A 22,942-nucleotide genomic window follows, 5' to 3' on the forward strand; every position below is an offset into this window, starting at 1 on the left:
TTTAGCGTTTGCCAACGACCATACCATGTTGAACACACCGGTTCTCGTCCGATCACCGAAGTTAAGCAACATTGGGCGCGGTCAGTACTTGGATGGGTGACCGCTTGGGAACACCGCGTGCCGTTGGCCTATTTTTTATTTTAATTTCATGTTTTTTTTATTTTTTTATCATTACTATAATTAATAATATCATAAAATTCTTTAACTTTTCAAGTATGCTACAGGCCTAAAATATTACTTAGTGGATTGATATTATGGTCAACCATTGAAAAAAAAAATTCCTACAAACTTATTAATGTAATTACGATCTTTTTCAAGCGCGTATGTAATGATTATTTTTATCAACCTCGCACACACCTTGCTAATTTTTTCAATATTATTAGGGCTTTTTTATACTAATTTTCATATATTTATTGGCAGGTAGAATAGAAATTAATATTGTTTAACTTTTGCCAACGACCATACCATTTTGAACACACCGGTTCTCGTCCGATCACCGAAGTTAAGCAACATTGGGCGCGGTCAGTACTTGGATGGGTGACCGCTTGGGAACACCGCGTGCCGTTGGCCCATTTTTTATTTTAATTTTATGTTTTTTTTCATTTTTTTATCGTTAACATCATAAAAAATTTTATATCATTCTTTAACTTTTCAATTATGCTACAGGCCTAAAATATTACTTAGTGGATTGATATTATGGTCAACCATTAAAAAAAAAAAATTCCTTAAAAACAAAAAAATAATATTCCATGGCCGAGAATCGAACTCGGATCAACTGCTTCGAAAGCAACTATGCTGACCATTACACCACCAACGCCAGTTGTCGAGATGAGCTAAGAAGCATTTATATTTTACTTCAAAACTTTTACTACATCAAATGAACTTTAATCGGTCCCGCATTTTCGTTTCGGTCATGAGTTGGTTTTACTCCTCGAAATTGCATGACGCGCGTAAAGAAGTTTCACTTCAATACTTTTTCAAAGGGGTGCGATCACAAGTTACAAGCGAGATAGTAGTAATTTTTCTAATAGGTGCCCTACAATTTGCTCTAAAAGTCGTGACGTGCGGACTGACTTAACTAAAAAGTAGGTACCTAAACCCAAGGCAGTAAAATGACGAATGTATAAAGAAAATCTCGAGGGAGAAATTATGCCTAGGCCGTGAGCTGGTGAGACAATTCAACAGAATGTTCATCGCGTTGAATAAACATTCAAGGGAAAAGTGAACCGGGGTTGAAATGGAAATGCAAGAAAAAAATAAGATCTCATTTGCAGACTACCAATAAATTGTTACATATTCTTGAATTCAATAGATAATCTAGCTATAAATTGCTAAATATATATAAAATGAATCTATCTATCTATCTTCATTATCCCATCGGTTATCAGTTATCAGGTTTTAATTCGAAATTTGTACTTAGTCTGTTTTCTAAGGTAGGTCTGGTTCACATTACGCCGGTCCGACACGTTCGTCGTTGGTCGGATATCGGCTTTAGCTATTCAGTGTTCATTCGATACGGCTAAATACGAGTTGTTATGCCAGAAATCTCCGACCCGACAGTAAAATCGTAAATCAACGTCCGGCAAATGCGTCGTCGCCGACAGTTTTATCGGATTCCACTAATGTGAACGGTGCTTTTTAAGACTTACGTAACTCTACTTTAGTAAGCGTTCAAAAGAAGAAGAAGATGGCTTAAATAGGAGATACGATAATAATTAAACGAAATTTGTGAACATATTTAATAATACACGACTCGTTTAAAATGAGCAAAAATCTCTGGAGAAATGCCTAAATTGCCTTTAAAGATACACTGTGAATTTTTTCATACCTATAACAAGTTAAATAACAGAACAACATGTATTTTTAATAATTTTCAGGGCATATTTCACCATTTTTTTCTATTGATGGAATTTCATATAATTGCCGTTTAAGCTCTACAAATGTCCATATAGTATCTTCACAAATAGCATATATTTTTTTAGGAACTTAAAAAGTCCGACCTAATGTGAATCTGCCCTTAGATACTAAATCTTTACAGCTCGTGACGGAAACAGGCTAATTGGACTAACTTGCCAATGGTCATGCCTGTGAGGAGAGCAATTTTGCTGTTGAACAGAATCAATTCGGATATCGACATGTTTAGCATCAATGAAGCTGCCTTTAAAAGGCAAGCTATGTTTTTACTAGTATAGTTGATATACCCACTGTTTATAATATTAATGTAAGAATTTTTATTACCAAACTTATTTTAAAAACTCATTAATATTAACAATTTTGTAATGTTTTTAAAATGAATAAATTGAATTAAAACAGGGTTGGGGGCTGAAAATAATTGCGTTGATCTAGAAAGTGAAAGTGAAAGAAAATGCAGATAGCGAAAATGATGCAACTTTCATGACCCAGCTAACCGATCAATAGTTATTTATTTATTTATTGTTATTAAGTTTAATTTGTAGAACTCCATTTTATTTTTTTATATATACAATAATAAACAATTATAAAGCAGCAAACAACTATTGATCGATAATATTATTATTGGGTTTATAAAAACAGTTTATTTTTAAACAAGTTCTGCTGTGTAATTATTATTACGCGTGACAGCTGTTTCGCCCTCTAAAGGCATCATCAAACTGTGGGTAGCCCACTTACAGACGATACATTTATATTATTTCTAGGTAGGTATTTTAATTTCAAATACTGATTTCTTAATTGATTTCTGTGTAAAAATGTTAGAAATTATTGATGGTTATTACCCTAGTAAAGTTTCCCCAATTAGTGTAATGTTTACATTTGACTGAATGTCTTAATGTTAGTTATTCCCAAACGATGACTCATAGGGTTATTTTAATAGTATAATTAAGTACTTCAATGTGCACTCGTATTTGCACTAGGTTTGAAGATATCTAGTAGGGGTGAACGAATTATATTGGTTTGTTCATTAATTAGAATAGCTTTCGGATTATTAGAATTTTGGTTAATTTCTAATAATAATTATTACGCGTAATAATAATTACACAGCAGAACTTGTTTAAAAATAAACTGTTTTTATAAACCCAATAATAATATTATCGATCAATAGTTGTTTGCTGCTTTATAATTGTTTATTTTTAGACTTAGTAGGGAATTATTATTAACACCTGTCAGGCATAAACATAATATAATTGATGATTGCGTTCGTGGCTTTTTGTGATGCCTATCAAACGATTACAATCACACCTTAACCACATCCACTATAAAAGCCACGCAGTCAGAACCACCCCAGAGTTCAGTGGCGTCACTCCGCCCTCGCCCGAGAGTAATGCGTGGGCGGGGGCGGGCAGGGGGATGTAGCGCCCCCGCCCCCTCCCCTATCGCAATACCACGGAGGACGGTTGCTCTAACGGGTCCCGCGGGCGCACCGCCCCTCGCTACCCCAACACTGAAGGCTGTATCTAGTTTCGAGCACACACAATATTCAGGGGTGAACATGGAATATTTTATTTTAGAAACTCTAAATCTATCATACTATCTAATTCCTCAGCGTTGCCCGGACTTCACGCAGAGTTTTTAGACAGAGACCTCTCTCTTCTTGTTTGTGTGTCAAATGGGCATAATTTCACTATCAACATTCTACTTTAAGGGGTGCGAAAGCAGATGGGAGTGTTTTTTTTCGAAATCTTATATAGACAGTGACCTTCCTCTTGTTGTAATAATCAAGTGTGCAAAATTTCATTAACCTCGGAATAAAACTGTATACCTATTAGTATAAAAAACAAAGTCGCCCACAGACACTCTTCTTTAATACAGGCTTTACACAGAGTTTTCGAAATCAGATGTAGACAGTAATTTTCCACTTATTTTGATGTCAAGTGTGTAAAATTATTAAGAAACATCAAATTTCTGCTATAAGGGGTGGGAAAAGTAGATAAGTATGTTATTTTTTCGAAATTTTCCTTCCCCATGTTTTGAAAGTTAAGTGTAAAAAATTTCATCAATCTTGGGATAAAACAGTAGATTATTATAAAAATCATACCACGCCACGCGCCACTTAAACTCTTCTGTACAGATATAGATAGATATATTAATATTGTATATATGTAAACATAGATAGAAGATTGTATTATAATACCTACTTAATACCAAAGCGACGGAATGCTATGCTGTGCATTATTACGTAGGTTCTTAGTACCTACTTAATACAAAAGCGACGGAATGCCAAGATAATATATGCATTATTACGTAGGTTCTTAGTACCCACTTAATACCAAAGCGACGGAATGCCAAGATGTGCATTATTACGTAGGTTCTTAGTACCCACTTAATACCAAAGCGACGGAATGGTAAGATGTGCATGATTACGTAGGTTCTTAGTACCCACTTAATACCAAAGCGACGGAATGGTAAGATGTGCATGATTACGTAGGTTCTTAGTACCTACTTAATACCAAAGCGACGGAATGCCAAGATGTGCATTATTACGTAGGTTCTTAGTACCCACTTAATACCAAAGCGACGGAATGCCAAGATGTGCATTATTACGTAGGTTCTTAGTACCTACTTAATACCAAAGCGACGGAATGCCAAGGTGTGCATTATTACGTAGGTTCTTAGTACCTACTTAATACCAAAGCGAGGAAATGCTAAGATGTGCATTATTACGTAGGTTCTTAGCGAACATAATTTAGAAATCGAAAGATTTTTTTAGAAATTTTCATATTAATATTAATATGAAATGAATAATTAAATAATTATTAATATGAAAATATTATCATCATATTAAAAAGAGCTGAGATGGAAGACTAAGCAAAAAGCTAAAGAAAACCGATATCTGTATACTTGGTTTAAAAATAATAAAATTCTTACAAAAAAAAATCTGACCACTCTTCTAGAGTAATAAATATAAAACATGTCGGCAACTTTCAGCTAATAATCTAACATTAACTGCTTTCCTATCTATTAACTAATATACACAAATGACTTCAGTAATAAACATTGATTTTGAACCAACCTCTAACGAAGAATATAATAAATTCCACAATAATAATATAATTGATACTACATGCACTCTGAATAATTTTTTTCAATAAATAATTGAAAGTCAATTAATTCTATATCCCGTTTTACTATCCTTGTTCATCATTGGCTATTTGAAAGGAGACCTTCTTTAAGGAATGCATAAGTTCCTAACACTGTTTAAGGCGATGCACTACGTCGTGTAATATTTTAAATTGAGCGGCTATCAACAACAACCCTTACGTAGATGGCGATAAGGTTTAAATTCCCGCTTAACACCATCCGCCTGTTTTCATTTATGCAAGAAAAAAACATGGCCAAAAAGTGCCTTTTATTTTATTTTGTGGATGTTCAGGCATAAATATTTAATTTTCTTTCGATCATTTTATAAATAACTTAATTTGCCACATTATACAATAAAATCATAACCGTAAATGGGTTCGTAAGTAGGAGATTTTGAACTTTAAAGCAGTTTTCATAGGCCTTACACATTATTTTTTTCTGGGCTTATAAAAAGACTTATCTAAAAAATACTCAATTATTTCAAAGGCCAAGATGTATTCTACTCGCAGTATTTAATTAACGCATCTGAAACATTTCTATGCGACCAAATTTTCAAACCTAAAACACATGATTTTGCATAACTACGTATGGCATCGCCTTAAAAAAAAGTTTTAACTCTATTATTTATTTAGTTTTATCTTTATGTCTATTTTTAATATGGTTTCTAAAATTATATAGATTTTTTTAGTTTTTGTTTTACCATAAGAATTTCCTTTTCCGTTATATTTCTGAACTACCGAATTGACCCTCAACTTATGGGGAAGGAAAAAAGCAACCGTAAATGGCACGAAACGCCGTTTGCAGTTGCTTCGTTCCTATCCCGTAATGGCTCGGTTCGCGTTTAATACATAATTCTATAATTACATAAATATTGTTGTGTTCCCACAAACAGTTCTTCAACTCGTCGTGGAAGGAGATTATAAATAAATGGTTCTTTGTGATAAATCATGGATTTATTAATACTTCGCGTATTACAATGGTGACTCGATAGTCAACCAAACTAGAATCTGGGTAATTGTGATCTGAACCAGTAGAGCATTCTCACTGGCCCTGGCGACTACTGGCCACTGGCTGCCATCTTGCGGACTTCCACGCAAGCTCTATGCACCGCCCTCTATGAGTGCATCTGTGAAACTCTTACTTCCCAACAAATATATAATTGTAACGTACATTACATGAATCGTGTGCGACTGCCATAATACGGGCGTGAGCCTAGTGACTAATAATTAACCATCACGCCGTTTCTCCGCAGGGATAGGCAGAGAGGACGGAACGCCAAACAACTCGGTCTTGGCACACACTCCTTGCCTCATTCACATTCATACATCGTCTCATACATACTCTTATATTATTCTGACTCTTGACATGGCCCGACTCAAGTATCTGATTCACTTGGTCGTGCCATGTCTTCCTCGGGCGTCCCCGACTTCTGCTACCATTCACATTTGCATCGTATATTCTTCTTAAACCCCTTTCTTACAGATTATGCCCAAACCATGGAAATGAAAGGTTATACCCATCAATGTAATATATCATTGAATTAGAAGAGAGCTATAAATAACATGTTAAATAACAGAAGAAAACGTGAACAAAATGGTCGAGTGGTTAAGACACTGTCCCGGTAAGATAAGACATCCTGGGTTCGATTCCTATTTGTCACCGTCATCTTTTTATTTTCTGTGTCTTGTTATGTTTCCTGATTCGTTTAGATTAGTTAGTAGTATCTTTTTTAATAATATAAATCAATGTTACATTTCTGCTTTTCTGAAATGCGAAAATTCAATGTTTGCCCCCTGTAAAAAAGGTATAAAACGAATTAACACGGGAAAGGTTGTTTGTAGGTATGTGTGTATATTACACGTGACACGGAGGTGTTAACTGTTAGGCATTAGATGACTCGAGTGGGTCGCAGCGGCGATGAAACGCTCCAAATGAGAAAATGCTTTAAGCGTTCAACTGGAAAATCATACTCGAGGGGGCGTGAAAACCTACGTTGAATTGAGCATTCAAAAATGCATTTTAGCGACGTGGGTAACTTTATGGCGACAAAAACTTGACGAACCCAGTGGTGTGTACAGAAGCAGTGGTACTAGTCGTGACGTTATGGCGACAAAAACTTGACGAACCTAGTGGTGTGTACAGAAGCAGTGGTACTAGTCGTGACGTTATGGCGACAAAAACTTGACGAACCTAGTGGTGTGTACAGAAGCAGTGGTACTAGTCGTGACGTTATGGCGAGAAAAACATGACGAACCTAGTGGTGTGTACAGAAGCAGTGGTACTAGTCGTGACGTTATGGCGACAAAAACTTGACGAACCTAGTGGTCTGTACGGAAGCAGTGGTACTAGTCGTGACGTTATGGCGACAAAAACTTGACGAACCTAGTGGTCTGTACGGAAGCAGTGGTACTAGTCGTGACGTTATGGCGACAAAAACTTGACGAACCTAGTGGTGTGTACAGAAGCAGTGGTACTAGTCGTGACGTTATGGCGACAAAAACTTGACGAACCTAGTGGTCTGTACGGAAGCAGTGGTACTAGTCGTGACGTTATGGCGACAAAAACTTGACGAACCTAGTGGTGTGTACAGAAGCAGTGGTACTAGTCGTGACGTTATGGCGACAAAAACTTGACGAACCTAGTGGTGTGTACAGAAGCAGTGGTACTAGTCGTGACGTTATGGCGACAAAAACTTGACGAACCTAGCGGTGTGTACGGAAGCAGTGGTACTAGTCGTGACGTTATGGCGAGAAAAACTTGACGAACCTAGTGGTGTGTATGGAAGCAGTGGTACTAGCCGTGACGTTATGGCGACAAAAACTTGAGGAATCACACATAGGAAGCCCTGAGGTGAAAAGAAGGAGAGGAATTTCTGGGAAGGAAAAAGGTATGAGGACGTGAAGGGTAAAGGAGTGACGGACGAATACGAATGATCTATCCCTCCAGCTACGGCGCAAGGCGATGAGTCAAGAGAGACCAGTTGGAAAGGTCAAAGGGTCTCCTAAAACCAGCCTCTCCCGATCAGGCAAGCCACGCAGCTGGTGGGTAGGTGCATCCTGAACACACCTCACCCGATGAACCCGGGCACCCCTGCTAAATGACCAAACGTGCCGAACCAACCAACTTGGGGTGACCTATGGCAGAGGTGTAGGTTATACAATAAATGGATCTCGGAGCAGCGGTACATAAATCCGCCTCCCAAATTGATAAACAGTGAATAACAGTAAAATATGACCGAAGGAAATAGGATTGGATTAGCTCAGTGGTAGAGCAGAGCCCCGGCAAGGTTAAGGGCCTGGGATCAATTCCTAGATGCGACCGTATCTTTTCTGAACTATTTTGAATTTTGTTATTTTTTGTTTGAGTCATTTTGTAATATTGTCGTGTCATTAATGATTAAGAGGTTAAAAAAAACTATTTACTTAAAGATTTTTTATTTTTTTCGTGTTTCAAAATTCGGGTTTAATTACCGTCAAAGTGGACTTGTGTATAAAATATCTGCAATATGTATATTACAAAAATGTTTTAATAAAAGCATAATATGTATACAGGATGTTATGGGACGTATTTGAGTTTAACCAATGATTCCTGACATTATATGGAGTTAAAAATGGTGGTCTTTTTTTTATGATTATTTTTCACAATTTCACATGTCGTCACTGGTCATTCAGCCGAATAACCGACTAACTGCTCACATCGACCCTAGCTGTCCAATACCTACTGACTTTGCATGTTTTTAGTAGAAAACAAATAATAATAAGAAACACTGGACATTGAACCCACTTTTAAGTTTCTCATATAGGGCACTACGTCGTGTAATATTTTGAATTGAGCCACTATCAATAACACCCCTAACGTAGATGGCGATAAGGTTTAAATTCCCGCTTAACACCATCCGCCTGTTTTGATTTATGCAAGAAAAATGCATGGCCAAAAAGTGCCTTTTATTTTATTTTGTGGATGTTCAGGCATAAATATTAAATTTTTTTCGATCATTTTATAAATAACTTAATTTACCACACTACACAATAAAATCATAACCAAAAATGGGTTCGTAAGTAGGAGATTTTGAACTTTAAAGCAGTTTTCATAGGCCTTTACATTATTTTTTCTGTGCTTATAAAAAGACTTATCTAAAAAATACTCGATTATTTCAAAGGCCAAGATGTATTCTACTTGCAGTATTTAATTAAAGCATCTGAAACACTTCTAGGCGACCAAATTTTCAAAACAAAAACACATCATTTTGCATTACTACGTATGGCATCGCCTTAAAGTCAAGTACGCCTCGGTGACTGGATAAATCATCACAGTGATAATTCATCACATATTTAAAAAGTTATATAAAGATATGGAAAGTGATAAAAAAACTTTTTTAATGGGTTAAGTAGGTTAGGTTAGGTTAGGTTTAAAAAAAAATTTCTTCGTTTTTAATGACTTTATATCACTTTTTAAAGGTGTGTTGAATTGTCGATGTGTTGATTTATCATGGAACCGTACGCCTCTTAACACCCTGTTTTATCATTTTGCATAAATATATATTTACCTTAAATAAAAACTAAACAATTTTCAGCAATGAAAAATATGATCGATTTCATAGCAGAAAAAAACGTTTTTCAAGAACGCAACCGTGTAGGTATTGCGCTGTTAATATTGCTAAGTAGGTCAATTAATCATATTTATTGGTCAATGAAGTACAAATTATTGAACAAAACATCAAATTTTACGGTCAACTGAATAAAGCACTCCATATTTCCATTATATCATACTATTTATACATTATTATAAGTTGTGACCTTACAATGCCAGTGACAAGGACGAACTTCATGCCATCCAGTGGCGGTTGAACGGACAATGGACATGGATAAAATTTGTGGTAGGTACCTACTAAATACTATTACTGAAAAACAATGACGTTACAATATAATAGACGCTCTGTCCAACTTTCAAAGTGGCAAGCAAAAAGGAACGTCAATTGTGGTGCTTTCGATTTCGTAGTTTTGGTACTAAACTGTCACGCGTCGCGTAAGGTCGCGTGCTAACTCTAATTAAATTGCCAATAACATTTCATTTATAAATACACGCAAAACGGTATAGTTTTTTCCCGGTAGAATATTTTATGCGTCATATAATAAATGCAACGCCGACTAGAGTAAAGGTTTGGGCGCGCAACAGCCAAATTACGAAGTTAGTGTCGTCGCTAAACTTCGCTGTTTAAAATAGTCTAACCATTCTATTTACGTATGTGCTTGCGGTAAAACAACATACAAATCAGCAGTAGAAACGAGTATAAACAACAATCGCCGCCATTTGCAGACTGTCGTTGCTCTATTATGACACGGCACTGACTTATCACTTGACACCTCAAAACCCGTCAGGCACCCCATTGTAACTCTTCGACCTTGAGGTAGTTAATTCGACGTAACTTTTGAATATGAAAACGCCGCCCGGTCCTATTGTTTATTTCGTTCATACACGTATATTTTTCATGTGTATCTTTGTAGTACGTGAGCAACGTTAAAATTGAGAATTTTATGGAAACATAAGAGTGTTTTTTATTGCTCCACATTTTATCTCTAATTTTGTGAGACGATAACAAGTCTAGATATATTGTAACGTCATTGCTGAAATAACAATGTTTTTTTAATTGTTAAGGCTTCAATGAACTTGGTTGACAATGTTTTCCACGGTGAGGGTGCCTGGAAATTTATGTTTTAACTAAAAAAGGATACTTTTATAGTAAATATATATTTACTATAAAATGTATATAAAAGTATATTGTATTTCCAAAAATAGTAGCTTTGTTGTGGAACATTATAAAATTAAATACATTGTGTACATCATTTTATTTATAAGAACATCCACATCTGTTTAAACACAATCGAGCATAAACTGCGACAGTTCAAATATTCACTTGCAATAATTTACATCGACGAAGACCGGTTGTGCCGAAACCAGTCGGCGTGTTCGTTTAAAAAACGAGATGTTCCTATACAAAGTCACAGGGTTTCATATAAAAAAAAAATGGGTTATTACCATAAGAGTAGGTACCTACCTAATTAATTAAACAATCACAAAGAGGTAGAAAACAAATAATAACATTTTTATCTATTTTGTATAATTTCTCACATTTTTGAAACTCGAACTGTGTTTTTTTCTGCGTAGATATTACAAAAAACTTTATATGTAAGTACCTATAAGTTTGCACAACGTACGTGTTTTTTTTACGTTTAGCTGACCATTCATTTATTTATTGAAATTAGAGATATAAAATCTTATCTGCACAGTTATGGGTGTCACTGCTCTAGGTAGATAATATGGATACAAAACACCAATATATAAATAAAAATGTTCGTTTGTTAAAAATCTTAAATCTCCCAAAGTACTTAACTGATTGTTTTGAAAATTTGACACAATGTTACATTCGAATAAGCGTGTATTTTTATATAGTTATATTATATAAATGTCACCTGTGACACGTAAAAATATTATAAACAAACGCCATCGGTTGGACAAACATGATTTTTTCAAACATGGCCATCTGTTGGACGTAACAGCAAAACGCGCTATTGTTTCTCTATCTGCATATCCAGACTGAACCACAGCAACGCGAGGCAAGGTACAGCAGGTGGATTATTAAAACAATGAAACAAAAATCAGTTGGCAGCCTGCAGAGATGGATGTGTCAATTTGTAATGCGATTGGGACATTGGTACACATGGTTATAATAATTGTGTGACGGTTTGTGATAGTTTGTTTGCATATAAAAGTTGCTAAAATGATAAATATATAAACATAGGGACACGGTTAATACAAAAACCATTGGGTATCAGTTAGATAACAATGAGAAGTAAATATTTCGTAAAAAAAAACTTATATGTGTAAATATATAATTTGACGTATTTTCTTCACGCCATGTTTTAACATACTTTTGAATTTTTTGAAGGCTAGTTTTTATTTTTTTATTTATGTTTTAACTAAACCTAAACTTACAACCAATTTTAGGGTCATAGGTTCATATTTTAACTTGACTAAGATAATTTAAAAAAACCTTAAAACTTTGAAATCAAAATGTTTTTAAAATTAGATGTACATATTAAGCGTGACCCTATTTTCTGTATATTTACCGGAAATAAATATATTTCCTAGTTTGAAAACGTTAAATAAAAAATCCTTGTTTTGGAAAAATTATTATCGAAAATGGAACGCCACTGCTTGTTATTATCATTCCTTATTAATGTTTCATTAGGATAGTGGCATTCTTATTTTATATTATTCTACTCTCACTACAACGTAAAAATATTATCTACTATCTCCCCTAGAAAAAATACATTTATTAGGGCGTGTTGTTGACGACGTAAATCGTAAAATTCATCGTACATTGCCAAAGATGCAAAAAGCAACTTAATTATTTTAAAGTAGGAAAGGTCAGGAAACTTACCAACCGGTGAGGGAGATTTATCGATGAGAAATAAACAAAACCTACATCATAATATAATAAAAAGCGTATAAATATTTACGAATCTAAAAATTTAAAACCGGTATCAATTCGAACGATTTCATTGCCCTAATATTCGAAAGGACAAAATATGCAAGTACACACGTCTGTTATCGAATATCTCGCATAAATCATTTTAGTGAATAAAGTTAACATTTAATGATATATTCATTTGAACCATAAATCAAAACGCCTCGAGAACAATATTTTTTTATGATTTCACCATCGAAGAATGAAAATATAAAACGTAATCTGAATAAATGTGAGATTATAAACTGTGACATGCCTTAATAATGATAAACTGAAGTGTCAATGAAAATACGAAATTAAAAACCGCACTCTTAAATAATGATTTATAATAAGATAACTAAATTAAAACTAAGATTAGAAACAAAACTAAATAAAATGCTCGATGAAAAAAAATTATAAAATTTGATGTGCGATTTTGTGAGGGAAACTCCATCAACAAAAACCCTCCACACAAAACAGATCGATCCGGCACCTCATCACAATGACCGCAAAACAAAACACAACACAATGCAGGACTCGACCAATACTCTTCTAATATTTATTGTTATTAGTCGATACGGACCGGAAAAAACAAATGTGACGGATCGCGGCAGGAATCGAACTGATTAGCGGTGACAGAAAGAATGGCGACAGCCGACAGTGGCGCCCGCGGCGGGAAAGGGACTGGCCACTTCAGGGCTGCGCGGAAAACGGCGCCAGCTGGAGCGGAGCGCGCGCAGCCGGCAGGTCGAGATGGACGCGCCAATTTTCCAGGCAACTACTGATTACAGACAAACTACTTAACCCTTCGGTCATCTGGCATATTGACCGGTATATTTCTTAAAGATGCTATAAGAAAATCGGAGAATTTGTGTGAATTTCCGCTTCTCAATAAAATCCAAATAAATGGGATATTTCTGAACGGTTGGTTCCATGCTAACTCAATACAATGACTATTCAACACACTTTTAAAAAGTGATATAAATTCATTAAAAACGATAAAAAAAAAATTTAACCTAAAGATGCTATAAGAAAATCGGAGAATTTGTGTGAATTTCCGCTTCTCAATAAAATACAAATAAATGTGTATATTTCTGAACGGTTCCATCCTAACTCAACACAGTGACTATTCAACACACTTTTAAAAAGTGATATAAAGTCTTAAAAACGATGAAATATATTTTTTAAACTTAACCTATAACCTACTTAACCAGGTTATTTATCCTACCTAACCTATAACCTACTTAACCCAGTTAATAAAGTTTTTTGTTTCATCACTTTCCATGACTTTATATAACTTTTTAAAGATTAGATGAATTTATCATTTTGACGATTTATCCGGTCACCTTTCTGAACGTATCCGAAAAATAAAAACCGTTTTTGAAATATTAAAATTTGGAAAACAAAAGAAGTATTAAAAATAGCTCATCATACGTTTTTTCGTATAAACAGTTAACTAAAATTACTGATAACGAAAAAAAATACAAAATTTAATGTACAAATGTATTATAAACATCACTGCTACCTCAATTTTTTGTCTTTTCATATTATACCAAGAATATACACATTTTTGGCTTGTAGCTTCCTCTTAAGGGGAACGGCTAAGCGGCCTTTTTCATACAAAACTTAAATTTGGATTTGAGACCAAATACCCAACTAAATGGAAAAAATATTTTTTTAAACAAAAGGTATAGCAAATACCTAGTACGGATATATGCTATTTAAATTATTTTTGCTTTAAATTATGATGTACAAGGCATTTAATAATAAAATTTCGAATATCGAAGAATAGAGTTAAATATAATTATTTAAAAAATATATTTATTCACGCTAAGAAGGTTTTTTACATGTGTACAATTTCAAAGATAAGTTGATCGGGAGTACAATAATGAGTGTATATTACCTAGCATAATAGGCCGAGTGCAGACAATATAAGCAGGTACAATACTAGTTATCGTTGAGAATCGTTATAAATAAAATAATAAATAAATATAATAATAGAGTACAAGATGGGTATTTAAGGTACTATGAAAGTAGTAACGGAATAATATTTAGTAACATTGTTGATGTTAATAAAAAAAAAATGTTTATTGCTAAGCATGTTAGTATTACATTGGGTACTATACAGAACATAGCTTAACATTTGTACAGGAATAAACACGAACGGTTTAAACATTTATTACGCCCGATTGGGTGTTTTATGCAACATAGAAAAAAATTATAAAGATAAAGTGTGCATGTAAGAAAAAAGAGATATTGTGGATCAGTTACAAATATTCTAATATATTGTTTTTATTTCATTTATTTGGTCACTGGTGGTAGCGGTAAACATCGATTGAACTGAACACAATCTTCCCCTAGCGTTTAAATGTAATGAAAAATAAAATTACAAAAAAACAGCACATTAAAAAATGTATTTTTTTTTGGGTGGAAATTTTAATTTATATACGAAAAATTTGTGTTCCAACGTAAATCGGAAAAAAAATGTTCACCAGAGCTACCCAGTTGACGTACTAAAGTTGGTGTAGGGCGCGGTCCTGCCCCTTTGAAATAGTACCTAAAGATGATATTATTTGGAAGGTTGTTGTTGTATTGAGTTGCGTGTGGGCAAGTACCCCCGCGTTTTGTGATTAGCCACCGAGTACCTACCGCGCCATTATACGCATCGGATTCGAACTGGAATCCGTTATGATTTTATAGCTGTTTGATTTTTTGGTGAGTTGAGTTTGGTATATAAGATTCCTGGGTAGGATCCTGTTAACATAGATAAATTAGTGGCGGGAGTATAACACTTTTGTTTTAAATAATTTTAAAATAATAAAAATATATTATTAGGCAGTTCTCATACTTGCAATCTTGCAAAGCAATAGTATATTGGAGTTCTACTAATGAAACACAAACAATACTTGAAAAAAATAAAATAAGTAATGCAAAAATATTATAGACTCACAGACTAACAATTTTATCTCAGCAGGTACGAAAATAAATAAAATTTAATTTATATGGATTGTGTTATGTCACATTACTAATTGTTTGGAATTTTAATAATTTAAGATACTCAAGAAATCATAAGGTTTGAAAGTAAGTACTTAAACACCTACCTACTAAATTATAAATTTTAAAGAATTATACAATTTGTCCAAAAAACGTTACTATTCTCAATGACAATTCTTTTTCCAAACTTTCTTCAGGCAGGTAGGTACCTACCACAATTATATTGAAAAAAATGAGAATAAGAAAGTCCAAATAAACATGACGATTTCACTTGAGCCGGAAACGGAACGTACAAACAAATATACAGAGAGACGAAATGTAAAACGACATAGTTAAAACAGGACTTTTACGCTCAGTCAATTATATATTTTTAGTAAAATAATATGTGCATTGTACTTTTGTACTATGTCCCAAAGGGTTGATAATCTAAAAATGCCCGAAAGACCACTGTTAAAAATTGAAACGTTTCTTTAAATGGCTTTAGCCGTGTTTAGTGATCAGATATAAATAGACAGGTATTTCCCAACATTATTCATAACCGTCTCCTTTCTCTCTCGACTCCTTCAAACTTCACAAAAGTCCCCGAATTGCAGATATCATAGTCTACTGGTTCCGGGCATTTAGGACATAGATACTGCACAGTGCAATTTTTAATGGTACGTATACATTTGCGAACCGAAACGCGAACCGAGCCATGAATTATAGGAAAAGAACTAAAGCAACTGCAAGCGACGTTTCGCGCCATTTGCTTTTGCTTCATTCCTTTCCCATAAGTTGAGGTTCAGTTCGGCAGTTCGGCTCGCGTATGTATACGCAGAATAGGGGTCTGAATAAACAGAACAAACGCCGTTTGCGGTTGCTTCGTTCCTTTCCCATAATTGGCGGCGCAGCTCGAGGAAATTTGTTCGTGTTTATACGTAGCATAACGCATGGACAAAACGCAGGTACGCTGAATCTATTTAACAGGTATTTCAATGGAGTCTGCGCGGAGATTCTGGTAGCGATGAACCTCTACGCACTGGTGGACCTGTAAGAAACTTGGTGGACAAGATAGTGACACGTCTTCACGATAGATCTGATGTCCACAAAACTTGTCCAGAGTTCTGCATCATATTAAATACAGGGTTTTCCAATAAGAGGTGTTATTTTGAATAGCCCGCTATTTCGGTAGATGTTACTTTTGAAGCTGTCATTTTTTGACATTTGACAAGTAGAAACTACGCCATTGATAAAAATGGAACGATACACTCTTCAACAACGCATTGAAATTATTAAAATTCACTCGAGTGAATCAAATGCAAATCATCTTGAGCGATGAGGCCCATTTCCACCTCGGTGGCTTCGTCAACAAGCAAAATTGTCGCATCTGGGGCTCGGAAAACCCAAGAGTTATTGTTAAAAAGCCTCTCTATCCTCAACGTGTGACTGTTTGGTGCAGTTTATGGTCCAACGGAGTCATTGGACCTTACTTTATCGAAAATGAGGCTGGAGCAAAGATATTAGAAGAACGAGATATGCTATGTTGGCCGCCGGACCGTAGGCGGAGTACTACCTAATTAGGGTACTTTGAATACTATCGGGACGTGTACGCACAGAAATCTGTTCTATGTATTAGTGCCAACTGAAACGATATGTCCTTAGCGTAAGCGAAGGTGTGCAGTAGTATTGGTGAACAAAACCGGCGACACTGGGCAAAACAATTCCACACAGTATGAACTGCTCATAGCACATCTCGTTCTTATAATATCTTTGGGCTGGAGCAACAGTTACGGTGAATGGATTGCGCTATCGAGAGATGATTAATTATTTTTTATGGCCGTAATTGGATGGTATTGATCTGGACAAGGTTTACTTTCAACAAGACGGTGCTACGTGCCACACAAGCAACGAAACCATTGATATTTTACGATTGAATATCAAAATAACACCTCTTATTAGAAAACCCTGTATGTACACGGTGTTCGGAAACTCGTAGTACAAGCGAGAAACTTGAGCTATATGTATATATGATCCTACCTTCTCTCAGTGCAGCGTCCAGGCGGTGCGTGTCAGCTGCCAGGGCGGCGGCGGCCCAGGAGAGGGCGGCCAGCCAGGCCAGCAGCGCCGCGCTCGCCATCAGCACCGCAGCGCGCTGCCCCCAGCGCTCCCGCCATGGTCGCGGCAGCCCCACTGTATTGCGACCGCGCCGGCTCCTACACCATTATGTCAAATTATTTTTTATTTATTCTAAAACAAATGCACGGCGATGCACTACGTCGTGTAATATTTTAAATTGAGCCGCTATCAATAACAACCCTTACGTAGATGGCGATAAGGTTTAAATTCCCGCTTAACACCATCCGCCTGTTTTGATTTATGCAAGAAAAAAACATGGCCAAAAAGTGCCTTTTATTTTATTTTGTGGATGTTCAGGCAAAAATATTAATTTTTTTTTCGATAATTTTATAAATAACTTAATTTGCCAAATTATACAATAAAATCATAACCGAAAATGGGTTCGTAAGTAGAAGATTTCGAACATTAAAGCAGTTTTCATAGGCCTTTACATTATTTTTTTCTGGGCTTATAAAAAGACTTATCTAAAAAATACTCGATTATTTCAAAGGCCAAGATGTATTCTACTCGCAGTATTTAATTAAAGCATCTGAAACATTTCTAGGCGACCAAATTTTCAAACCAAAAACACATGATTTTGCATTACTACGTATGGCATCGCCTTAATTCCAAACGTTTTTACACGGGATACGTTCCACGGAATGCCGTGTAAAAAGTGCACTGCAGGAAAATGGGAGTAAGTGTCGACTTATGTGTACAGTCTCGAATTTTTAGATTGTATAATGCCGTAGAATGTGACGATATTTATTTATTTATTTATTTAATATCAACGGTATAAATATACCATAAACAATGATAACATGTCACAGTTAAAATCGTAGAAATATTTTTAAAAAGAATTACAAATATATGTGGCATTTGATTGTGAAATGACATTAGAGAGTAAGTAAGTAAACAAGAGATACAAGTACATAAGTTTCTATAGTGCAAATAAGGTAGAATTAGATTAAATTAATATTGATTGAAAAGATTTGATAGCATAGCCCTCTTGTACCTACCTTGCGTGCAGTTAAATAGATCTGCCACATCTGCGTATCTATTACTAACTTCATGCAACCTAGGTACAAGCGAGTGTTTGGAATACTCAGTCCTGATATTGTTGCATTTAAACAAAATTTTAGAACGAGTAGCTCTCGTGGGTATATGAAATTCAATGAGGTTAATTAAATCAGGACTGTCTATACTACCATTTACAATTTTGAACATAAATATTAAGTCGGATATAATTCTTCGATCTGAGAGTTTTAATAAATTTAGATTTTTCATCAAGTAATTATAATTTATATTTTCAATGGGAATACCTATAGATATAGACATCTTAATAAATAATAGCCTCATATATTTAAGAAAATGATGTAATTGCTTAGTTATTATTTCTTTACATTCTTCCTTCTCTTTCTCTGAACTGTACTAGGTTTTATATTTAATTTTTCTTACTATTATTTATGTTATTTCACTAGTAGCATCTCCACCTAGTAACAACAAACCTTAATTTACGCATGCTGTTACCATTTTTAATTAGAGTGTTAACAGTCGTATTTATGTACATCCCAATTTAAATTTCACTGATGTAATAATTGCTAACACTCTGTAAATGTTTAAAACAATCTATACAAAAAATATGTAAATGTTCGTTTGTTCAAAATCTTAAATCTCCGAAAGTTTTTCACTAATTGCTTTGAAATTTTGATGCAACGTTGCATTGAAATACGCGTGTTTGTTTATACATATTTTATATAGATGTCACCTTTGACAGGTAAAACATGTTTTTTTTTTAAACAGCGCTGTCTGTTGGACGTAAAAGCAAAACGCACTATCGTTTCTCTGTCTGCACAGACATATTGAGCTACAGCAAACCGTGGCAAGGTAGACCCAGTAAATAAATAAATAAAGTATGAAAATCACTTTCAGGATATCATAAAATAAACACATTATTATTTATACCTACGCTATATTGGGTAGTGATTGAATGGGGCAAGAAAATTCTAGGATTCTAGTAAGAACTTTTATTAATGTTATTTCAAAATAGTGTAAAACAGACAGGGTTAAAACAGAATTGACCGTATGTGATTGCAGTTATAAATTTTAGTGTAATGATTTTGAAATTGTCCACAAGGAAAGCCGACCACCGAAGAGAATTTCACTTCAAAAACCTACACGGAATGTTGGGAGGTTTATGCTTAGATGGCAGGATGGTGTGGAGTGTATGGGTCAATAGCCAATAGGCAGCAGGAGACCTGCAGGAAGGAGTGTTGGGAGGCCTAAGTTTAGGTAGCAGGATGGTGTGGAGTGTGTAGGACCATGGACAATAGGCAGCAGGAAAGAGTGTTGGGAAGCCTAAGTTTAGGTGGCAGGATGGTGTGGGCAATAGGCAGCAGGAGATCTGCAGGAAGGAATGTTGGGAGGCCTAAGCCTAGATGACAGGATGGTGTGGAGTGCGGAGGTCAATAGGCAGCAGGAGAACTGCAGGAAGGGGTGTTAGGATGGTGTGGAGTGTGTAGGTCAATAGCCAATAGGCAGCAGGAGACCTGCAGGAAGGAGTGTTGGGAGAACTAAGCTTAGGTGGAAGGTTTGTGTGGAGCGGGGAGGTCAATAGGCAATATGCAGCAGAAGAGGGCACGAATGAAAGTGTTTCCTGGTGGTGGCTAAAACTCTCCAACATTTCTACAACCGATAATCAAATCAAAACCAATAAATTATCAGAAAAGTGGTTTATTACAGTTAAATTTTTTTTTTACAATTATTTTTTCTGGACCAGACGGTTTCATCCAGACTAGTTTAACCGCGTGAAACTGGTCCAAAGTAAATAGAAATAATACCCTGCTATGGACAACTTGCCAATAAGCCAATAAGCCCGTCGACTTACTGGGTCGGTAAGGGTAAGAAATCAAAATAAAACTGAGCAGAAATGTAAAGTTCACTATGGTTTGCCATTGGGACTTGTCTGCGCAGGGTCTTTGGTTTATGTCAATTCCAGTGGCGGTTCGTGGTCTTTTTAACAGGGGGTTCAGAAATTCAAGAGAAGATAAACATATCTAATTAAAATTTACTTACTGTTGTCCTACGTCAAATAGTCGAATACGGCAGCAGTCACACAACTTAAATAAAGTTAGTGGGAGGGGTACCTACATATTATTGTTTTTAAATCACTTTACCTAGACACAATTATTAGATAATGAGAAAAGTTTTATAGGAATTAAATTGTTTAATGTTTTTATAGCACTCAATGTAGGTACGTTGCTAATTATTATTGTTTTTTAGAGAAGAATAATTTCGTAGAATATATAATAGATATTTTAAAACATAAAAAAAAAACAAATAAAGGTGGCACGAAATAAATTTAAAAATAGGTAGTAGATTTACAAATGCCATAAGCAAACGGTTGGAGAAATGCAGAAACAAGAAAACAAAAATATGTACAAAAATGACTACAAAGTTAAATACCATAATATAACATAAAAAAATAACACTTAACTTGCATCCCTATGGTTCAAAGGTTAAACGTCGGCCGCGAAGTTCTCGGGTTTCTTCGGTTACATTCGTCAATGTTCGGAGGTCACGTGATATCACAACGCGTGTTCGGCGCACACAATTTGTCTTATTTTTGCAAAGAAAGACCAAATTTTGTATATATCACCGTCATAGGGTCTGTACCGGCTAAGATTATTTTGTATGGAGAGTTTGGCGCGGATTTTAACTCGCACAAATTTGGAATAGGCATCGTATTTTTCGGTGGCGCGGGTTTTGAAGTCGAAATTTTAATAGCGTGCTATCTATAATGTGCTTATATTATTATAAAACAAGGATGTTTTATTTTCTCATATTTTTAATGGGGGTTCGCCGCACAAACGCACTTTAGAGAAAACCGCCACTGGTCAATTCCTTACCATTACCGGCCCAGCGGGACCACGGCCACGACTTTTACGAATTAACAGCTTCAAAAGCAAAAATTATTATGTTGTATTTTATACCTACTTTTTACAAAAATAACACATACATCTGGCAGAAGAAGAAAATAATGTTTGGCAATTATTTGATGATTGATTTTTGGTGAAATATTGCAATAAAATGTATGCATCCAGACAATGTCAACAAATATGGTATTAGATGTAGTCCTGGGTGGATCGTGAATGACCCACTCATTGAAACCCTCTCATGGTTTCCAAAGAGCGAGCGGCCATAGAAGATAGAATAAAAGATGCATGAGCATGAATTTTGTAGACCGGGCATCACATCTCGAATCATTTTCTCAAAACAGACAAAATTTGTCTATTTAATAGAGATGGTAGATTCGTGAAATCTAAAATAGGCTATCATTGTGGTTCCGGTTTCCAGTTACCGAAGACCTACATAGAACGTAGAACCAATTCTTCTTCCAGATATTTTTGGAACCCGTTCCCGATGACGGGAAGGTTGATCGGTAATAGGTTTGATAAAAAATATATATAGATTCATGCTATGAATATGTTACCTACCTACGTCAAACGAAAGAAGCCGGTAGAAAAGTAATCAGGTTTCGAGTCGTATATGACCTGATACGGTGGCCGGCGGCGAGCCCGTAAAAACCCACACGAAGAGCGTGCTTTCGGGTCCTGAGCGACCCGGGTCATGTAAAACGATCGATTACCCAGTTCTAATCAGATGTAGCTATATAAAACTAATTACCATTTGGGTACATTGTAAAACATAAACACTCATCAGGTGTGCATGGCGACAACAAATTTACTTAAATAAAAGGATAGTTACGTATTTCCATCCCTATAAATAAAACACATTTAAAAAAATATAAAATTATATTTTTCTAGTATTATATTATTATCATAATGTTACCTGTTTAATCGTCTTTTCCTAGGGGCTATTTCAATTTGAAGGATATCAGAATCTGTTTCGCTGGAGACGTCCAGCAACTTAAATGTTTCCTTGTTATTATTTGAACTCTGCGACATGGTATGAAGAAGGATCGGGGATAAATCATGCTACAAAATATAAATACGTTCAGGTTATGTCAAGGTTTCTCGTGTGGCATTTTTCGGACAGGTTGGCGATAAATTAGGCGAAGAATGTTGCACATAAAATATTTATAGAAATAGCATAATTGAGAGAGATAATACTATAACAATGTTAAGATCGTATTACGTTCCAACAAAAACATTTCGAATTATGACAGAACACAGCTGTCAACTTTGTAAATCGTATCTATGACTTCTGCACCTCTATCCATAAACAATATCACGCATACCTCGAATATTTTATATCGGGAAAAAGGTAAAG

General features: G+C 35.2%; 1 protein-coding gene and 2 non-coding genes across 6 annotated transcripts in view; 2 read left to right on the plus strand and 1 right to left on the minus strand.

Moving 5' to 3' along the window:
* Positions 1-22,861, minus strand: part of LOC149418764 (uncharacterized) — a 105,393-nt gene extending 82,532 nt beyond the window's left edge. The window contains exons 1-2 of one of the 4 annotated variants that reach the window (XM_089638655.1): positions 22,502-22,861; positions 17,573-17,748 (exon numbers count right to left, since the gene is read on the minus strand). In XM_089638655.1, coding sequence (XP_089494781.1) covers positions 17,573-17,748; positions 22,502-22,617 — 292 coding nt within the window. In that variant the 5' untranslated portion in view covers positions 22,618-22,861. Of the gene's footprint in view, positions 1-12,496; positions 12,538-13,055; positions 13,238-17,572; positions 17,749-22,501 lie in introns of those variants that run through there. The other 3 variants (XM_089638653.1, XM_089638654.1, XM_089638652.1) reach the window with 3 other exon arrangements.
* On the plus strand, positions 11-129 carry LOC149418765 (5S ribosomal RNA). The gene has a single exon (XR_016303091.1). It is a non-coding gene; the product is annotated as a 5S ribosomal RNA (ribosomal RNA).
* On the plus strand, positions 452-570 carry LOC149418766 (5S ribosomal RNA). Its single transcript, XR_016303040.1, has one exon. It is a non-coding gene; the product is annotated as a 5S ribosomal RNA (ribosomal RNA).
* Positions 22,862-22,942: the final 81 nt, after the last annotated feature.

Source organism: Hesperophylax consimilis, chromosome 13 (assembly GCF_061612785.1).
Source record: "Hesperophylax consimilis isolate HC1 chromosome 13, BYU_Hcon_1.0, whole genome shotgun sequence".
Lineage (NCBI taxonomy): Eukaryota > Metazoa > Arthropoda > Insecta > Trichoptera > Limnephilidae > Hesperophylax > Hesperophylax consimilis.